Source organism: Notechis scutatus, chromosome 1 (genome assembly GCF_049901735.1).
Source record: "Notechis scutatus isolate UNSWTSFEM ecotype Mainland chromosome 1, rNotScu1.2, whole genome shotgun sequence".
NCBI classification, from domain to species: Eukaryota; Metazoa; Chordata; class Lepidosauria; order Squamata; family Elapidae; genus Notechis; species Notechis scutatus.
In genome coordinates this window covers 41,893,614-41,909,027 of record NC_142009.1, presented here as the reverse complement: position 1 = coordinate 41,909,027, position 15,414 = coordinate 41,893,614, and the positions used below count along the sequence as shown (strand labels likewise).

Here is a 15,414-nt window from a genome sequence, read left to right as displayed (position 1 = left end):
TGTGGAATTTTGAGAGGCTAAAATTGAGGCATTAAATTTATCACAGCCTTAATGTACATATTTTGTGGCTTATTTCCTTGCCCCACCCCCAAGTCACATTTCAGGGGTATAAACTGGAGAGGTTCAGAACTCAGTAAGCAGGTTTAAGGGCAGGGGCTACCCAAATGCGGAGTTTACCTTTAAGTGTTTCCTGTAGTTGTTGTACACAACGGCTAAAAAGACTGACATGAAAATGTAGGTGTTGATTATTACATATATTATAAAAAATAAACTGTACCACCAGCTGAAGTCATAAGCTGGCATCCTATAAGGAAGAAAGAAAATTTGCATTAAATATACTAAAGAGAAGGCCCCAGTGATTTCCAGAGAAAAAAGCAGATTTTTGTAATGGATGAGAATGTAGAAAACACTTTTCCCATAACAGAATTGCCTACTCTCAGGCTTTTTAATGGGATTTGTTTTGTTTTACATCATGACATCTAGCCATTGTAAATGTAACCAGCCAATTTTGGCTGATTTAAAATAAGAGATAAACCATGTTTGAACCCAACCCATTTATGTAGCTCTATACAGATGGCTGTCTTTTTCCAGTTTCATTATCCACAATTTTGTGTATCTGTAGTTGATAAATATAGCTGAGACACTGTTGTCTATGATGAACAATTTCATGTATCCATGGTTTTTGATGCATGGTTCTGATCTGAATAGAGTTCCACCTATAATCATAATTGTTGCACAAAATTGAAATAATAGTCACATCTGCTCCCTAGAAGAGCTAAATATCTACAATACACTTCCAAAAGTTGCCTAGGTAACTACTACTTCTTCCCAATGGTCACCCCTTCTAAAGCAAAACCTTTCTACATCTAATTTACAAATGAAATGCAGGAAGGCTGGAAACAGAAATTCACATTTATTACATGCTTATCTCGTTTTCCCATCCTCTGATATAAGCTGAGGATTCAAATTAGGGCTAGTTATCTTAGACTGTTTCATGGTGAAAATGGCAGGGGAAGGACAATGAATTTCTGCACATCACGTCACCTCAACTTAATAACTACTTCTGGTCTGAAGAGAAGAGAATTACCTACATAATGTCTGGGCTATTTGCAGTGGTCACCAGCACGTACATATCAAATACCACTTCAAGATAATTTGTAAAATAGGGCAAGCCTTCCAAGGTCTTCAAATTCCTTCGAACAAAAAACAATAATGCATTTTAAAAAATGAGGGATCGCAATCAAACAGTAGAAATTAAAACAAACTGCTTGAGTATTATTTATTATATGACAGTACTTCCCACCCACTCACCTCAATGGCAGTGATGCTAACCTGAGCCCCCATACCTGTCTCCAAACAGCTTCAGAGCCATGAGAGAAAACATCAGGACACTGAACATGAACAGTAGAAAGACATAAGTGATCTCAGGCAGAGTGTTCCGGATGCTTCGAAAGGCTCGCCGGATCTGCCAAAAAGAGCATCCGTGTTCTTCTATTACTTGTCTAATTACCTTTCCCTAAAGAATTAGATCCAGCTGCAAGATATCCAGTAACAGATCTGAGGGAACAATCTTGGAGCCAATCTCCAAAGTTGAGATTTTTCAGATATTTGAGAGGTTCTATATTCCAAGAAACGAATGAGATGAAGTACCATTCCCTACATCCTTGGAAATGTTTTTTTCCTTAAAGCAACCTTAGCAACTTTAAGACTTGTGGACTTCAACTCCCAGAATTCCTCAGCCAGCTTTAAGACACCTGCCTTAAAGGATCAGTAGAACCATATCATAAAAATCAATCAACCTTCAAGACTAGTTTAGTGGGTCACATTCACTCTATCCATGTAAAGGAAGCTCCCATCTATAGAAACAAAAGCTTCTTCAGTACAAGTCAAATCTCCACCGTACCTCCAGGTAGAGGACACGGCAATTCTGGATCAATGTCTTGTTTACATACTCGAAACTCAAAGCTGTTACAATGGCTATTATCCACAGCTGAATTAATTTGGTCCTGATTGTACACATACATGCATAAGTAGAACTTTTTGGAAGCAGCAAATGACAAGCCTTGAACCCCCTTCAGTGTTCTGTAATAGGTAACAATTAAGCTTATTCAGTTTTCAATTTTTTTTTTTTAACAAAAATTGCTGTCTTCCAATTATTCTGCCTGTAGAGGAGAGCCTTCATGCACGCAGCAATTATAAGCACACAGATTTCTCTCCTATAGGCATTTGCACAGACACCAGGATTATTTTGTGAAATCTAGCTTGCTCATATGTCAGCTGAAAATATGGACGCAGCTTTTTAAGGCAGACTTCAGTTTTAAAACAGAGAGGATGATGTTGCCATGGAGCTGGGCATTTTGGGCATCACATTTCAGGTGCTTCAACAACTAAGCTTCATGCTCAGAGCAGCTTCAAATACAAAAGGAACAAACAACACAGAGAAGCCATACTTCCTGTTCCACAGCTGACATGCAATTCCCCACCACCACTTGTCCTTCTTGGGGAAAGTACATTTTTTTTAAAAAAAATCTGTGTTTTAAATTAAAAAAAAAACACAGAATGATGCACAGGGTATAGGACCTGCACTTTCTGTAGCTGCTGCCTCAATAGTGCTCTAGACCAGGGGTCTCCAACCTTGGCAACTTTAAGGCTTGTGGACTTCAACTCCCAGAATTCCTCAGCCAGCAAAGCGGCTGAGGAATTCTGGGAGTTGAAGTCCACAAGCCTTAAAGTTGCCAAGGTTGGAGACCCCTGCTCTAGACCTCTTCAAATTAGTTGTTCCCACCACCACATGCAGAATTTTGAAAACCCTCACAGGTCAGTCCACCATGTTCCCTGGCTTTCAGGGGCTCAACAATACCTTATTTCATGCTTCCTCTTACCCAAAGGCAGGCCACGTCAAGCCTGTCTATTTGCACAGAAGAGAGAGGGAGGAAGCAAAAAAAAAAGTTTTTTTTTCCAAAAAGAGAGACGAAAATATCCTCTGAAGTGCATACACATAATAGCAACCACAGCAACACTATCTACTAACTGTATCGTTAAATACTAACTGTATTTAAGACTGTCAAACATGGAAATTACCCACTCTAGTTTCTTACCTGACGACTCTCCGCAAAGTTTATCAAGAAGATGGGTCTCAATGGCCTGGACCATCGAACACCAGGAATGTTCAAGGTTCTAAGAGTGCCATAGATAATTAGGTCAATCAATGTCATCTACAATTTCAAAGGAAGAGGAAAAAGCAACTTACATTTAAGCAATTAAATTTAAATAAACACTTAATGACAGGGAGGAGTCTCTTTTCCAATAAGCTGAAAATAAAGTTATGCTTGTGGATTTAGATTTCACACACAAGATAATTAGTATACAAGAGTCAAGAATCTGACCTCATAAAACGGTAAATTTGGGTCTTATATGCCAGAGATTTGTGCTGGCATCCACAAAGGGAGCAAAGTATAGGACAAAAGAGTCAGTGTTTAGTTGCTGGGTATTGAGCTCAAAAGCTCTACGGTCATTCTTCATGCCTTCTGTTTCAGAAATGTGGGGAAATAGAATGAAATAAGGACTGTAAGTTAGTTTACATGCAGATTCGAATCCAGAATGAGCAGGGTGCACCAATGATTCTCTACATCAGAGGTCTCCAACCTTGGCAACTTTAAGATTTGTGGACTTCAACGCCCAGAATCCCACAGCCAGCAAAGCTGACTGAGAACAGTTTAAAACAAAGTTTTGTATACAGAGGACAGCAGGGGTGGGATTCCACCGGTATAACAACCAGTTCAGTGATTGTGCGCTTAGCTCACTTATGTGCACTTGAGTGTTTGCACCAAACGTGTGTTCTGCGCACACGCTCCGTGTTTTTAAAAAGCCCATACTTACCTTCAACTGCAGCCCCTGTGACTAAAATAGCTGAGGCCCGGCAAACCGCTTTGCCACGCAAATCAGCTGTGCTCTAAACAAAGGGAATAAAGCACAGGAAAGAGCAGAGGCGGGTGCATGGGCCCACATGCTCATAGCAGTGAACCGGTTCAAAGCCAGCTGATCATCAGAGCAAGGGGTTCGCCCGAACCAGTCCAAACCAGTAGAATCCCACCCCTGGAGGACAGTACAACGAAATGCATGAGGGGCTACTTGAGTCCTTATAAAGCAGTCTCCTTGAAAATGCATGAATCCAGCCTAGATATTTTAGAGAAATTTGAGTTCCAGATAATGAAAAGCAATAAGCACTTTTGAATTAAGATTATGCAACCAAGGTCGATCTAGCCAGTTTTAATCCATGATTGAAATTATTCTTGTTCGTTTCATTGCCATTAACAGAAACCTCTTTTGAAATGCAACATTTGCAAGTACAGTGATTGTTAGACTAATACAATTCTTTCTTATCCAAATGCTTATATGCTAATATAATGCTATACATATATACTATATACACAGTAGTTATACGTGCTGAGTTGCACCTGTTTACGCAAACAAGAACTGGTATACAATCCACTGCATTAAAAACTATGGCAAAAGAGCTCTTTTATGATTGTTATCCAACAATTTTAATTATCAGTTGCCTACTTGGTCTAGTTGGTATCCATCAGTAAAAGCCTCCATGGACAATGTTTGGAACTGATATAGATCAATTCACAAATATATGAATAAATGATACTAGAGACTCCAGCATGCCTTTAGTGTAGGCAACATGCCAATGCAATCAAAAGATGTAGTAGACAACCTAGCTGCTACAGGTAGGCCCTAGATCTGTTTTTATTTATTTATTTAAAACATTAATTTTAATTTATTAATAATAAATAATAATTTAATAATATTAATAATTAAAACATTAAGGTCCTTAAAGGGTGTGTGCATAAGCGCACCAGCATGCCTAACATCCCTGTTTTACTGTCCCCCATTTATCTGTATTTACTCTCTTTGTTCTTGTTAAGACCAAATTCTAGGCAGGTCACAACAGATCCTCTGCTACAATTGCACTATCAAAATTCAACAGCATGATCTGTGTTATTGTACACAGGATGATAAGCTCATATATGTTAACTTCACAAAATCTCAAACCAAAATGAGCTGCCCATCATATCTCCATGGTGGAGATGCAAAATATTGTAGAATAGCACAAATCATCCATTTTCCACTACTGTGTTATAAATAGATTTACACCCCATTTTTCTTCAAGGAGCTCAAAAAAAACCAAAACACATGGGGTGTGTTTCTTCTCTCATTTTAATCTCATAGCAATTACAACTATGGGTCAAGAGACTTAACCCATAGTTAAGTTAATGGACTTAACCCATCTAAAACTGACTGCAGAAACATCAGCACGCAAGCACAGAGCCACTATATAATGTTATAGATCAGGGTTGTCAAATTCAATTTTGTTGAGGGTTGTCTTTGACCTTGGGGAGCTTGGTGTAGCCAGGGTGGGTGTGGCCAACTCGATATTCATGTTGGCCAAGTGCTAAGCCAGGACTTCCCTCAGACCTTCCCTCTCTTTCATTATAATCCCCCTTCCTTCCTTCCTTCCTTTCCTTTCCTTTCCTTTCCTTTCCTTTCCTTTCCTTTCCTTTCCTTTCCTTTCCTTTCCTTTCCTTCCCTCTTCATTCTTTCTTCTTCCTTCCCCTCTTTCCTTATTTTTCCTTCCTTGCTCTCTTCCCATCTTCTTTTTCTTTCCTCTTTCCCGTTCTCCTTTCCTGTTCCTTCTTGCATGCTCAAATGCAAAAAGGGAAGCATTTCTCCTTTTGTTTTGTTTTTAGTTTGTTTTGCTAGCCCTCTGCCAGCGAAAACAGAACTTGAGGGGCTGTGTGAGCCTCCCCCCCGGGCCTGGCTTTGGCCATGATGGCCTCCTGCATCCCTCTGCCAGCGAAAATGGAGCCCGGGAGTACCTTAGTTTCTACTGATTTCAAAAAAATGATTTCATATGAAACTGTGACAAGCCACTATTTGCAAAAGGCATCTGCTGTACAAGTTAAAACCCACCAAGACTGTTATCATGATGCAGATGTTCTTTGTATCTTTCCAGAATGTATTACGAGGTGTAATGTGTGCAAAATGGATGAGTCTTCCAAAGAAAACAAAAAGGCATAAGACTTCAATCACTGATGTAATCTATTGAAAAGAAGAATAGATAAATTCAGAAATAAACAAATACAAAATCCAAGTCAAAGGAGGAAAACTGCATATCATAATGACCATGCTTAAGATTGCTTTAACACACACACACTTGTTCTTGGTGCTCTTTCAGATTGGTTGTTTGCTTGCAGACGTTTCATTACCCAACTTGGTAACATCATCAGTGCACGTTTGGACAGTTTTGGTGGGAGTGTGGTTTCCTCTTTGGTTCCTTGATTACAGTATTGTTTTCTGCCTGATTATTTGTCTGTTGCTGATCTCTACTTATCTGAATATTTGCTGCTAGAGGGAAGGCAGTCTAATATTTTTGTTTCCTAAATTTGTTAGCGTGTCTTTTGGATGTATAAACATGGTTTATATCTATTTCTACACACACTGTTACAGCCTCTAACTTCCAAGAGTTGTTTGTTAAATTTAACTGCATACTTACCAAGAAAGGAAGTAGGTATACAGCTGGCTCTTCAAATAGTGCAAGTGCCAGGACTACAAAAATGAAGAAATAAGTACCTGCTTGCATGGCCCAATGGTTATAGAGATAATAAAGCCTGAGTAAAGAAAAAATATAGAAATGATTGAAACATTGCTAAAAACAACAACAATCAAGTAGGTTCAAACAAGAATCCTTAGCTTGTTCTAACAATTAAAAAACCCATAATCGTAGATATTGCAAAGACATTGCTCTCAACATGTCATAAAAGTGAGTCCTTGCTATTACTTTGAAGTCATTTCTACGTCATTAAAAACATACCTTTTCCAAACTTGGGAGAAAAACTACTAGACAAGCCAGGATATTGTTAAGAAATATTATGATATTTCTGTCCCAGATTTCATGTTACTTCTTAAGTAAAATAAAAGACCTTAATTCTGTCATTTACTATTCTGATACACAGAATAAAACAATACCCCAAACCATGATAAGACAGAATCAAATTGTAGATTTAAAAGTCTGGAAAGGTCTGGATGGAGATCTTCTCTGACCCTGCACACAGAAGCAAACTATATATCTTCAGAAGAATATGGCACCAGCTTCAGCTTAAGACCTTCACAAACCCATTGTGAATAATTGAAATTGAATTACTATTTCAATTTTATTTTAAAAGAGTAGCAACTACTTTTAGCTACATTTGGACCCAAATGTGAAGGAAACTGGAGACAAAGCACCAAAAATTAATGTCATTCACTAATGCTTATTCAGTTTATTGGAGAACCAAACCTTTCAACATAGCTTGAAAAAATATCTTTAGTGATGACTGGGTCTTAGAATGCTTATGCTTAATAACATAGCTCTTTACACTGCATTTCAGAATTGTTATAGCCCTGGCTTTACCTGATCGCCTTTGGTGAAGTCTCAAATGGGATGTTCCTATTATATTGGGCATCGTAGACATATGCTGCCGCCAAGAGAAGACGCTATTGGTAAAATGAAAAAATATGGTATATTCAATATGGGTGAATTTTCACTGCTGCACTCAATAAGTAGATCAGCTTAACAATTTTCTATGCATTTTTTCGCTCCTTCAGAACCTGCTAAACTCAACTCCAAGCACTGATTAGCACTGGCTACTCTATAAAATGCAAGTTGTAGTTCAGCAATTTCTTTAAAGCTGTAAGTTCCTCACCTGTATCCTACAATAGCATTTCATTCTTTTGTTACTAGAAAGCAATATGATTACAGCACAGAATATTTCAGCCCCAGCCTTGCTATAGTTAATGATATCAATCAGTGATGGCAGCATTTATTCACGATAAATGTGAAAATAAAATGAATGTGGTGGATATGTACGAGTGATGACAGAGCTTATTTTTTTATAAGAAACTGTTGCTGAATGTGTGACATTAGTTCTGTGTCCACATCAGGAGTAGTAAATTTCATTAAATTCAACAGATCAGACTCATAAATCAACATTCACGGGACTGCATGATAAACTAGCTTTAGTTATCTCTTCTAAAGTTTACAGCATAAAAATACACAAGGTTTAGAGCCCCTTGTGATGTCTCTTGGAAATCAGTCAGACATCCTGTCCTAATTTAGAGGGCTCGGCAGCAAAACATTTGCTGATGGATGATTTACAGACCCATATATCAGCAAGCATTATGCAAGACAACAATAGTAGATATTGCTTTAGCTGTATGGTTTAGTTATTAAAATGTAATCGTTAACATTTTTATTACTTAAGTAGTGGTCTTGGAAAAAAAGTCTGGCACAAAAGTTCTGACTGTTCAGAGAGGTCATCCTGTTTAGCAGGGGTCCCCAAACTTGGCAACTTTAAGACTTGTGGACTTCAACTCCACAGCCTGCTATTTAGAATGAGAGTACAAAGAAGAGGACGAAACATAGCATAATTTTATTTTATGCTTTTCTTTTATCAATGCAATACAGTTCTCCAATCCTCTACTTGTTGCAGAATACCTTATGCCACCAGACTTGAAATTCTAGACCTAGAAAACCTAGAACTACACCGCCTTCGGTCCGATCTAAGTATAATATATAAAATCATACATTGCAATGTCCTACCTGTCAATGAATACTTCAGCTTCAGCCATAACAACACAACAGCACACAATAGATACAAACTCAAGGTTAACTGCACCAAACTTGATTGCAGGAAATACGACTTCAGCAATAGAGTGGTCAATGTCTGGAATACTCTACCTGACTCTGTGGTTTTTTTACCCCAAACACCAAACCCCAGAAACTTTAACCTTAGACTTTCTACTATTGACCTCACCCCTTTCCTAAGAGGTCTGTAGGGGGCGTGCATAAGCGCATATCGTCCCTGTCCTATTGTTTCTTTTATTTTTCTTATATGTATCCATGTATTCATAACTATGTTTTTACTTATACCTATTCTCTTGTAAGCAATTGACAAACCAAATAAAATAAAATAAAATATACTTTTGTGTTAAATATATTGGACAATGCAAATATTCCAAATACCTGGTTTTAGTTTAACCCAGCAACCTGGGGACTTTAAACCAGAAATTGGGTTTGGTCCAGCTGCTGCCTCAACTCAGTCTCACAGTGATACTCAGAAACTCTTTTGAAGCAGCAACTCTCAGGGAAGAATGGAGAATTTGTGACCCATCAAATCTGGCTGATCTTTAACTCTGTTGCGTCACTCAGCACGAACCAATGTGAAGAATGCTGGCAATCAGAATCCATCGTCATCCAGTTCATTACAGAGCCGTGGTGGCACAGTGGTTAGAATGCAATATTGCAGGCTGACTCTGTTCACTGCCTGGAGTTTGATTTTGACTGGCTAAAGGTTGATTCAGCCTTTGATTCATCTTTCCAAGATCAGTAAAATGAGGAGCTGGTGGGAAATATGCTGACTCTGTAAACTGCTTGGAGAGTGCTGTAAAGCACTTTGAAGCAGTAGATAAGTCTAGGAGCTATTGCTATTAGAGCGTCACTTGCTAGTTTCTGAAGAGTTCTCTCTTGAATGCAGTGAAGAAAGGGTGGAACAGAAGCTTTAGATAATGTTCTTGCCTACTGTGGGTGTAAAACCATGACTTTTTTTTTCACCAAAGGAATACACATCTTAGAGGAATAAAGATACCTTGCTCATTACCTAATCACACTCATGAGTCACTTGCCAACCTTAATGAAGCATATGGATTCCCTTCAAGAGGAGAGCTAGTCACTGCAGAAATGATGTAGTATCTTTCTATGAGAATGCAATACTGTAGAGCCATAGCTGCAGCCTTTCAGAAAGATTCCAGTGCCATTGCAACAAAGCCCCCTTTCAGATGTCCAGAAATAAGAATTGGTAAGAAGAATTCAAATGAGTGCCCCATTACGCTTTAGATTACAAAGCCAGCTTATATTGCAGAATTTTTTTTAAAAAAGAAACCCTCCTTTTAGAGCTGAGCTGGAAAACTCCCACCCACTTATTCTACTCTATTTTGGTTTTTTGTGGAAAATGTCAAAGGCCTGCAGTTTAACTTATCAGATTGAATTCTCCCCCAACTTTCGTCCTGACTTTCAGCTCAGACATCATTCCTGCATTTGTATGTGTACCTGAAGCCATCCTACCTAAGGTGGTCCTACCTAAGGACAACTTTAAGACAAGCAAAACCCCATGCTATATCTTCAGCTTGATGACAGAGAACAGAGTATACCCGTGCATATGTAAGGTCTGTTTCACCAGCAGCCAAGTGCCTGGAATACCTGTGAAACTCAGAACTATTGGTAAAACCTTTATCTTAATCTCCAAAGCAATCTCAAATTGCATGCCTGATTTAAACACTATAAAACTGACAAAAAACCTTTAAAAGGAGGAACAAAATAACAGAATAACAGAGTTGGAAAGGAGCTTGGGAGGTCTTCTAGTCAGGGGTGGTATTCTACCAGTTCTATAGAACCGCTTGTTAACTTTCTAAGCAGTTTAGAGAACTGGTAGTTAGAAGAAATCTCCTTTTGTTTTTTTTCCACCCTTATTACATTCTTGGCAGTATACTTAAGAAGATTTTTGAAGGGTTGTTTTAAGCTTTTTACATTGCTGTTGAGAGGAAATACTCTCCTGGAAATATTTCTTCTTGCCTAGCTAGAAAGATTGACATTCAAATGTGAGTTTACATACCTTTTCTGAGTTTTGGTCTAAAACTGATTTTTGGTGAAGTTTAATTCTGTGCTTGGTGACATTTAATCTGTATTTATTGATGGGATAATTTTCCCTATTCAGCTTTGTTTGGAAGGAAAAAGATTAATCTTTGTTCCTGAAAAGAAACTGGTTTGATAAATCTGGCTAGTACCTTTGTCTATTTGTTCTGGAAATTGGTTTAACAAGCAACAGCTACTGTTGTGATTTAATTATTTGTATTGTGTTTGATTTTTTTCCTGCCTCATGGTTTCTTTTTCTATCTGGGGTGGGGGGTCTTCCTTCACTGCTTTAGTGGTATCTGGCACTGTCCTTTTGGGGTGTACTTCCAAGAGGCAAGATACAAGCTTGGTACTGATTTTTTTACTGCCTTTCTGGAGGGCATGTGACCTTTCCTTAAATCTGGATGATTTCCTTAGGATATCTTGTGAGATGAGTGAGACCAGCTGGTATCTTTAAGTGGTGCAAATGGATCTAAGGATTGCTTTTCCTGGGTTTGCTCTTTCTGGAGAGCTTAAATGACTTCTCTGGTTTCACTTTATGAGCAAGAGTTGGCTGCTGATAGTTATCATTGCATTTTAACTATCTTAATTCCTCAAGGTGCTCTGGCACCCTGCCTGATTTGTAACTCCGGCTTGCAGGTTTTTTTAACCTAATGATTGGTATTTAGGACAGTGTTTTGCAAGCAAAGAAGCTTTTTGTATTTTTGTACAGGTAATCCTTGACTTACAACAGTTCATTTAGTGACCATTCAAAATTACAATGGCACTGAAAAAAGTGACCAAGTCACACCCACCAACTAAGTCACGCCCACAGAACCGGTTGTTAAAAAATTTGAATCCCACCCGTTTATAGTCCAATCCTCTGCTCAAGCAGGAACCCTCTGTTTCAGACAAATGTCCAATCTCTTCTTAAAAACTTCCAGTGTTGAAGCATCTACAACATCTGGAGGCACGTCGTTCCACTGATTAATTCTGTAACTGTCTAGAAATTTCTCCTTATTTCTAGATTGGTTCTCTCCTTGATTAAAGCAACAAATGCTTTTTTGAAGGTCCAATACATGGAAAATATTTGATAATGCTTTATTGGCCTTTTTTCATTTACACTCTCATTGCCAAGAACAAATTACATTTGAAGGCTATCTTTCATCAATGATGGAACTCAGAATGTATATATAGGCTAATTTGATGTCTTCTATTCATTTCTTGATTAGATTAATTTAGCTTCTATGAAACTGTTGCATCATGTATTTTTAGGCCCTGACCAGATTTCAGACTGTACTGTATTGTGGAAATGTATTGTACCAGAGTATACAATGCATATTATCCTTTTAGTTTCTGCTAGAATACAAACAATTTCAGTTGTTCTTTTGGAAATACTACAGGTTGAGAAAACTGCAGGAATTAGCATTTGGGTGGTAAATTTCACTATACTCAGAAGCAAGGGGACACAATACTGTCCATGCACCATTGTTTTTCCTCCCTCTCCTTTACAACAGTTACTATTTAATTTGGGGAAAAAATAACCAGAAATACTAATTTATCACATGCAACTATTTTATCAACTCAATTTGCCCGTGTGAACTAAAATTGCCTTCTTTGCGAATTTCCAGTAATTCAGTAGGTAGCTGTTACAATGATGCCCATGTATATGTGGGTTACCCACTGGAACAACACATGCTCCCACAGGACGAAAACACATGTTCCAACTTCTGGCCCCTGCCTAACCAGGCAAGACAATGGTGAGCCAGCAACAGACTAATTTATTTGTCCATTCTATGTTCCTATTAGGGTCAGTTTAGTATGGGGGTTAAAGTATCCAGGGAGAAACTTGAAGACCATGAGTTCTATTTCTGCCTTAGGCACAAAAGGAAACTGTCCAGTCATTTTCTCTCAGCCCTTGGAAAGAGGTAATAGAAAAACCACTTCTGAAAAACCTTGCCAAGAAAACTGCAGGAACTTGTTCAGGCAGTACCAAAAATCTTAGAAGCATCCCCACAAAAAATGTTTCTATTATACTTTGCTATCATAGCAGTTATACCCCTCTAATTAATAGGTAAATGTAAAGGTTCCCCTTGCACATATGTGCTAGTGGTTCCTGACTCTAGGGGGCGGTGCTCATTTCCATTTCAAAGCCAGCACTCTCCGAAGAGGTCTCTGGTCATATGGCTGGAATGACTAAATGCCAAAGGCACGTGGAATGCTGTTATATTCCCAAAGTGGTCCCTATTTTTCTACTTGCAATTTTTACGTGCTTTCGAACTGCAAGGTTGGCAGAAGCTGGGACAAGTAACGGGAGTTTACCCCATTACACGGCACTAGGGATTCGAACCACTGAACTGCCGACCTTTCGATCGACAAGCTCAGCATCTTAGCCACTGAGAGACCGTGTCCCTCCTAGTTACAATTGATTAAATAGTCTTGAAAAGTGATGTAATTGTCCAGGTCTATGTATGGAGCTTCAAATAGCCTGCATAACAATATGGAAAAAAAGGCAAATGCAATTGGGTTTTGGTTCTATCAAGAAAAGTATAGTTTCCAATTACAGAATTTTATATGAGTTGGTCAAACCCCACTTTAAGAATTGCATCCAAACTCCATTATTTAAGATGACATAAAAACACAAGATTCAGAGAACATGGAAGGGACTGAAAAAAAAAAACAAGTCCTGAAAGGTGATATAGATGTGGTTAGTTTTGAGATAAGGCAACCAGAGGGTATATAACGTTCTGAAGATACCTGAAGGGGTATCTCAAAGAATTATCTGGGAACTCAAGATAGAGAATAAAGCTTACAGTATTGTACAAACAATAACATCCCATTTGCAATATGAAACAGTGCAGCCCATTCACATTCAACAAGCAAATGCCTGGGACAAAAGAATCATACCAGTCTCATCACCAAAGGTCATGTGCAGACTGAGACCCAGCCTTTCCTGAGATTAAGTGTAATTGAATGCCTACTTGCCATTTTATAGCTTGGAAAAGTAAGATCACACACTTTTTAAAAAAAAATGGAATCTGGAAAAGAAAGCTATTTTCTGTGATGTGAACAAATCAAATTTCCGAAGAAGCCTTTGACAAAATCCAGTTTACTTTTTTAAAAAATGGAGCATTCCTATGATGGAGAAGGCATTCTTGGCCTTTAGGGCAGCTTCTGCTTTCAATTAGGACATTTGCAACAACCAGCAAAATAATAAAAGATAAAGTATTTTTAAGTTTAAAAAAAATAAAATCTATAGTAGCTATGTTGGCTTACAGGGGAGGAAAAAAGCCGGCAACCAGTCAAAAAAACCCACATAAGGCTATGGGTGTTTTTGAATTCATCAGAGATGTCCTTCTTTGTTCATCTTCAGTCCACAGTACACACCCCTGGAATGAAGGCCCAGGATAATGTTGCAGGATCAAACCTGGATTGGTCACTAGGTCACTGGGACCAGAGGTTTAGTCTTCCGAGCTTTTGGACTCAATGCTAGAGCCCATCCTCATGGAATTTCTCTCTGCCAGAATGTGTCTCACATCCTGGGACAAGTACATTTTGGTAGACACATTCTGGTAGAGAAATTCGGCCTCCAGCGCGAGTCCAAAAGCTTGGAAGACTAAACCTCTGGTTCCCGTGACCGACCCAGAATGGATCCCATACACTCCTGAAAGCTTATGATGGGGCAGGATTTATTCCAACGCCTTAGAAGAGGGGACTGTCAGAAGAGGCACAAAAGCCAGGCCGTTAGCTTTCTTTACCTATGCCAGATCTCAATTCCCATTATTCCTAAACTGGCTGAGAAAGATAGGGCTCAAAGGCAAACCAACCGGACGGTACAAAATAAGAGGAGGCCGCTTGGCGACGACCCTTGCTTTCAGCGTTTCTTTTACAATATTCGCTCCGCCCAATCCAGGGCTCCGGCAAACTTGAGCCAAAACGAAGCAAAGGAATGCGTAGCAAATGTCTTCTTCGGTTTGTTGAATTCTAGCGCGGTTGCGGAATAGTAGTAGAGAAACACAGGAAAACAACGGAGCCCGTCAATCCAAAACTGACGCCGTCTCCCATTCACTCCCCCTCGGTTTGTTCGCCCCGTAAGGACAAACTTTTCGCGGCACCAGCGACGAACAAAAGATAAGTTTTTGCTCGCCTGACATCTGAAGCGGAGGATGGCCGGCAACCGACAATTCCCCCCATCATCCCAAGTGCGGATCCTCTTCGAAGGCGCCCGGGGATGCCAAAGTAACTATACAACCTCCCGCTCGGTGCTCCAACGCAAAAGGGACGCCGTACGTGTAGTAGAGGAAAGTGGTTTAGTTTAGAAGGCAGGAGAGCATTTAGAGAGGGGAAATAGCACAATCCGTGGGGTGGGGAGGAAAGGGGCGACAAGATCCTTCGGCCTAAAGTCGGGGTACCCGAGCAAGACGGAAGCTGCAGCCCCTCAAAGATGCGCCCCCCCCCCGGGCGACTACCCCGTAATAGCCACTCTGACGGGGGCTACCTCCTCCTCCTCCTTCGTCGAGTCGCCCACGGCTGCTTTAGGCGGGGCCGCGCCCGGCCTCCCCGACGGCAAGGCAGCGGCCGGCAGCGGCGTCGCCTGAGTTGGAGGAATCCCCGATCGACTTCGACCCAAAGGCTCCATCGCGGAGCAGAGCCTGGCCAAGGCGCTTTAATCCCCGGGCGCACGTGACTCGGGACGGCGGAAA

The 15,414-nt window shown here is 39.7% G+C and overlaps 1 protein-coding gene across 1 annotated transcript in view; it reads right to left on the bottom strand.

Annotated features, from left to right (window-relative positions):
* Positions 1 to 15,414, bottom strand: part of LOC113420543 (two pore calcium channel protein 1-like) — a 32,790-nt gene extending 17,376 nt beyond the window's left edge. The window contains exons 1-8 of the mRNA XM_026680508.2: positions 15,210 to 15,414; positions 7,457 to 7,539; positions 6,560 to 6,674; positions 5,977 to 6,105; positions 3,099 to 3,215; positions 1,347 to 1,465; positions 1,092 to 1,193; positions 178 to 304 (exon numbers count right to left, since the gene is read on the bottom strand). Coding sequence (XP_026536293.2) covers positions 178 to 304; positions 1,092 to 1,193; positions 1,347 to 1,465; positions 3,099 to 3,215; positions 5,977 to 6,105; positions 6,560 to 6,674; positions 7,457 to 7,539; positions 15,210 to 15,350 — 933 coding nt within the window. The 5' untranslated portion in view covers positions 15,351 to 15,414. The remainder of the gene's footprint in view (positions 1 to 177; positions 305 to 1,091; positions 1,194 to 1,346; positions 1,466 to 3,098; positions 3,216 to 5,976; positions 6,106 to 6,559; positions 6,675 to 7,456; positions 7,540 to 15,209) is intronic.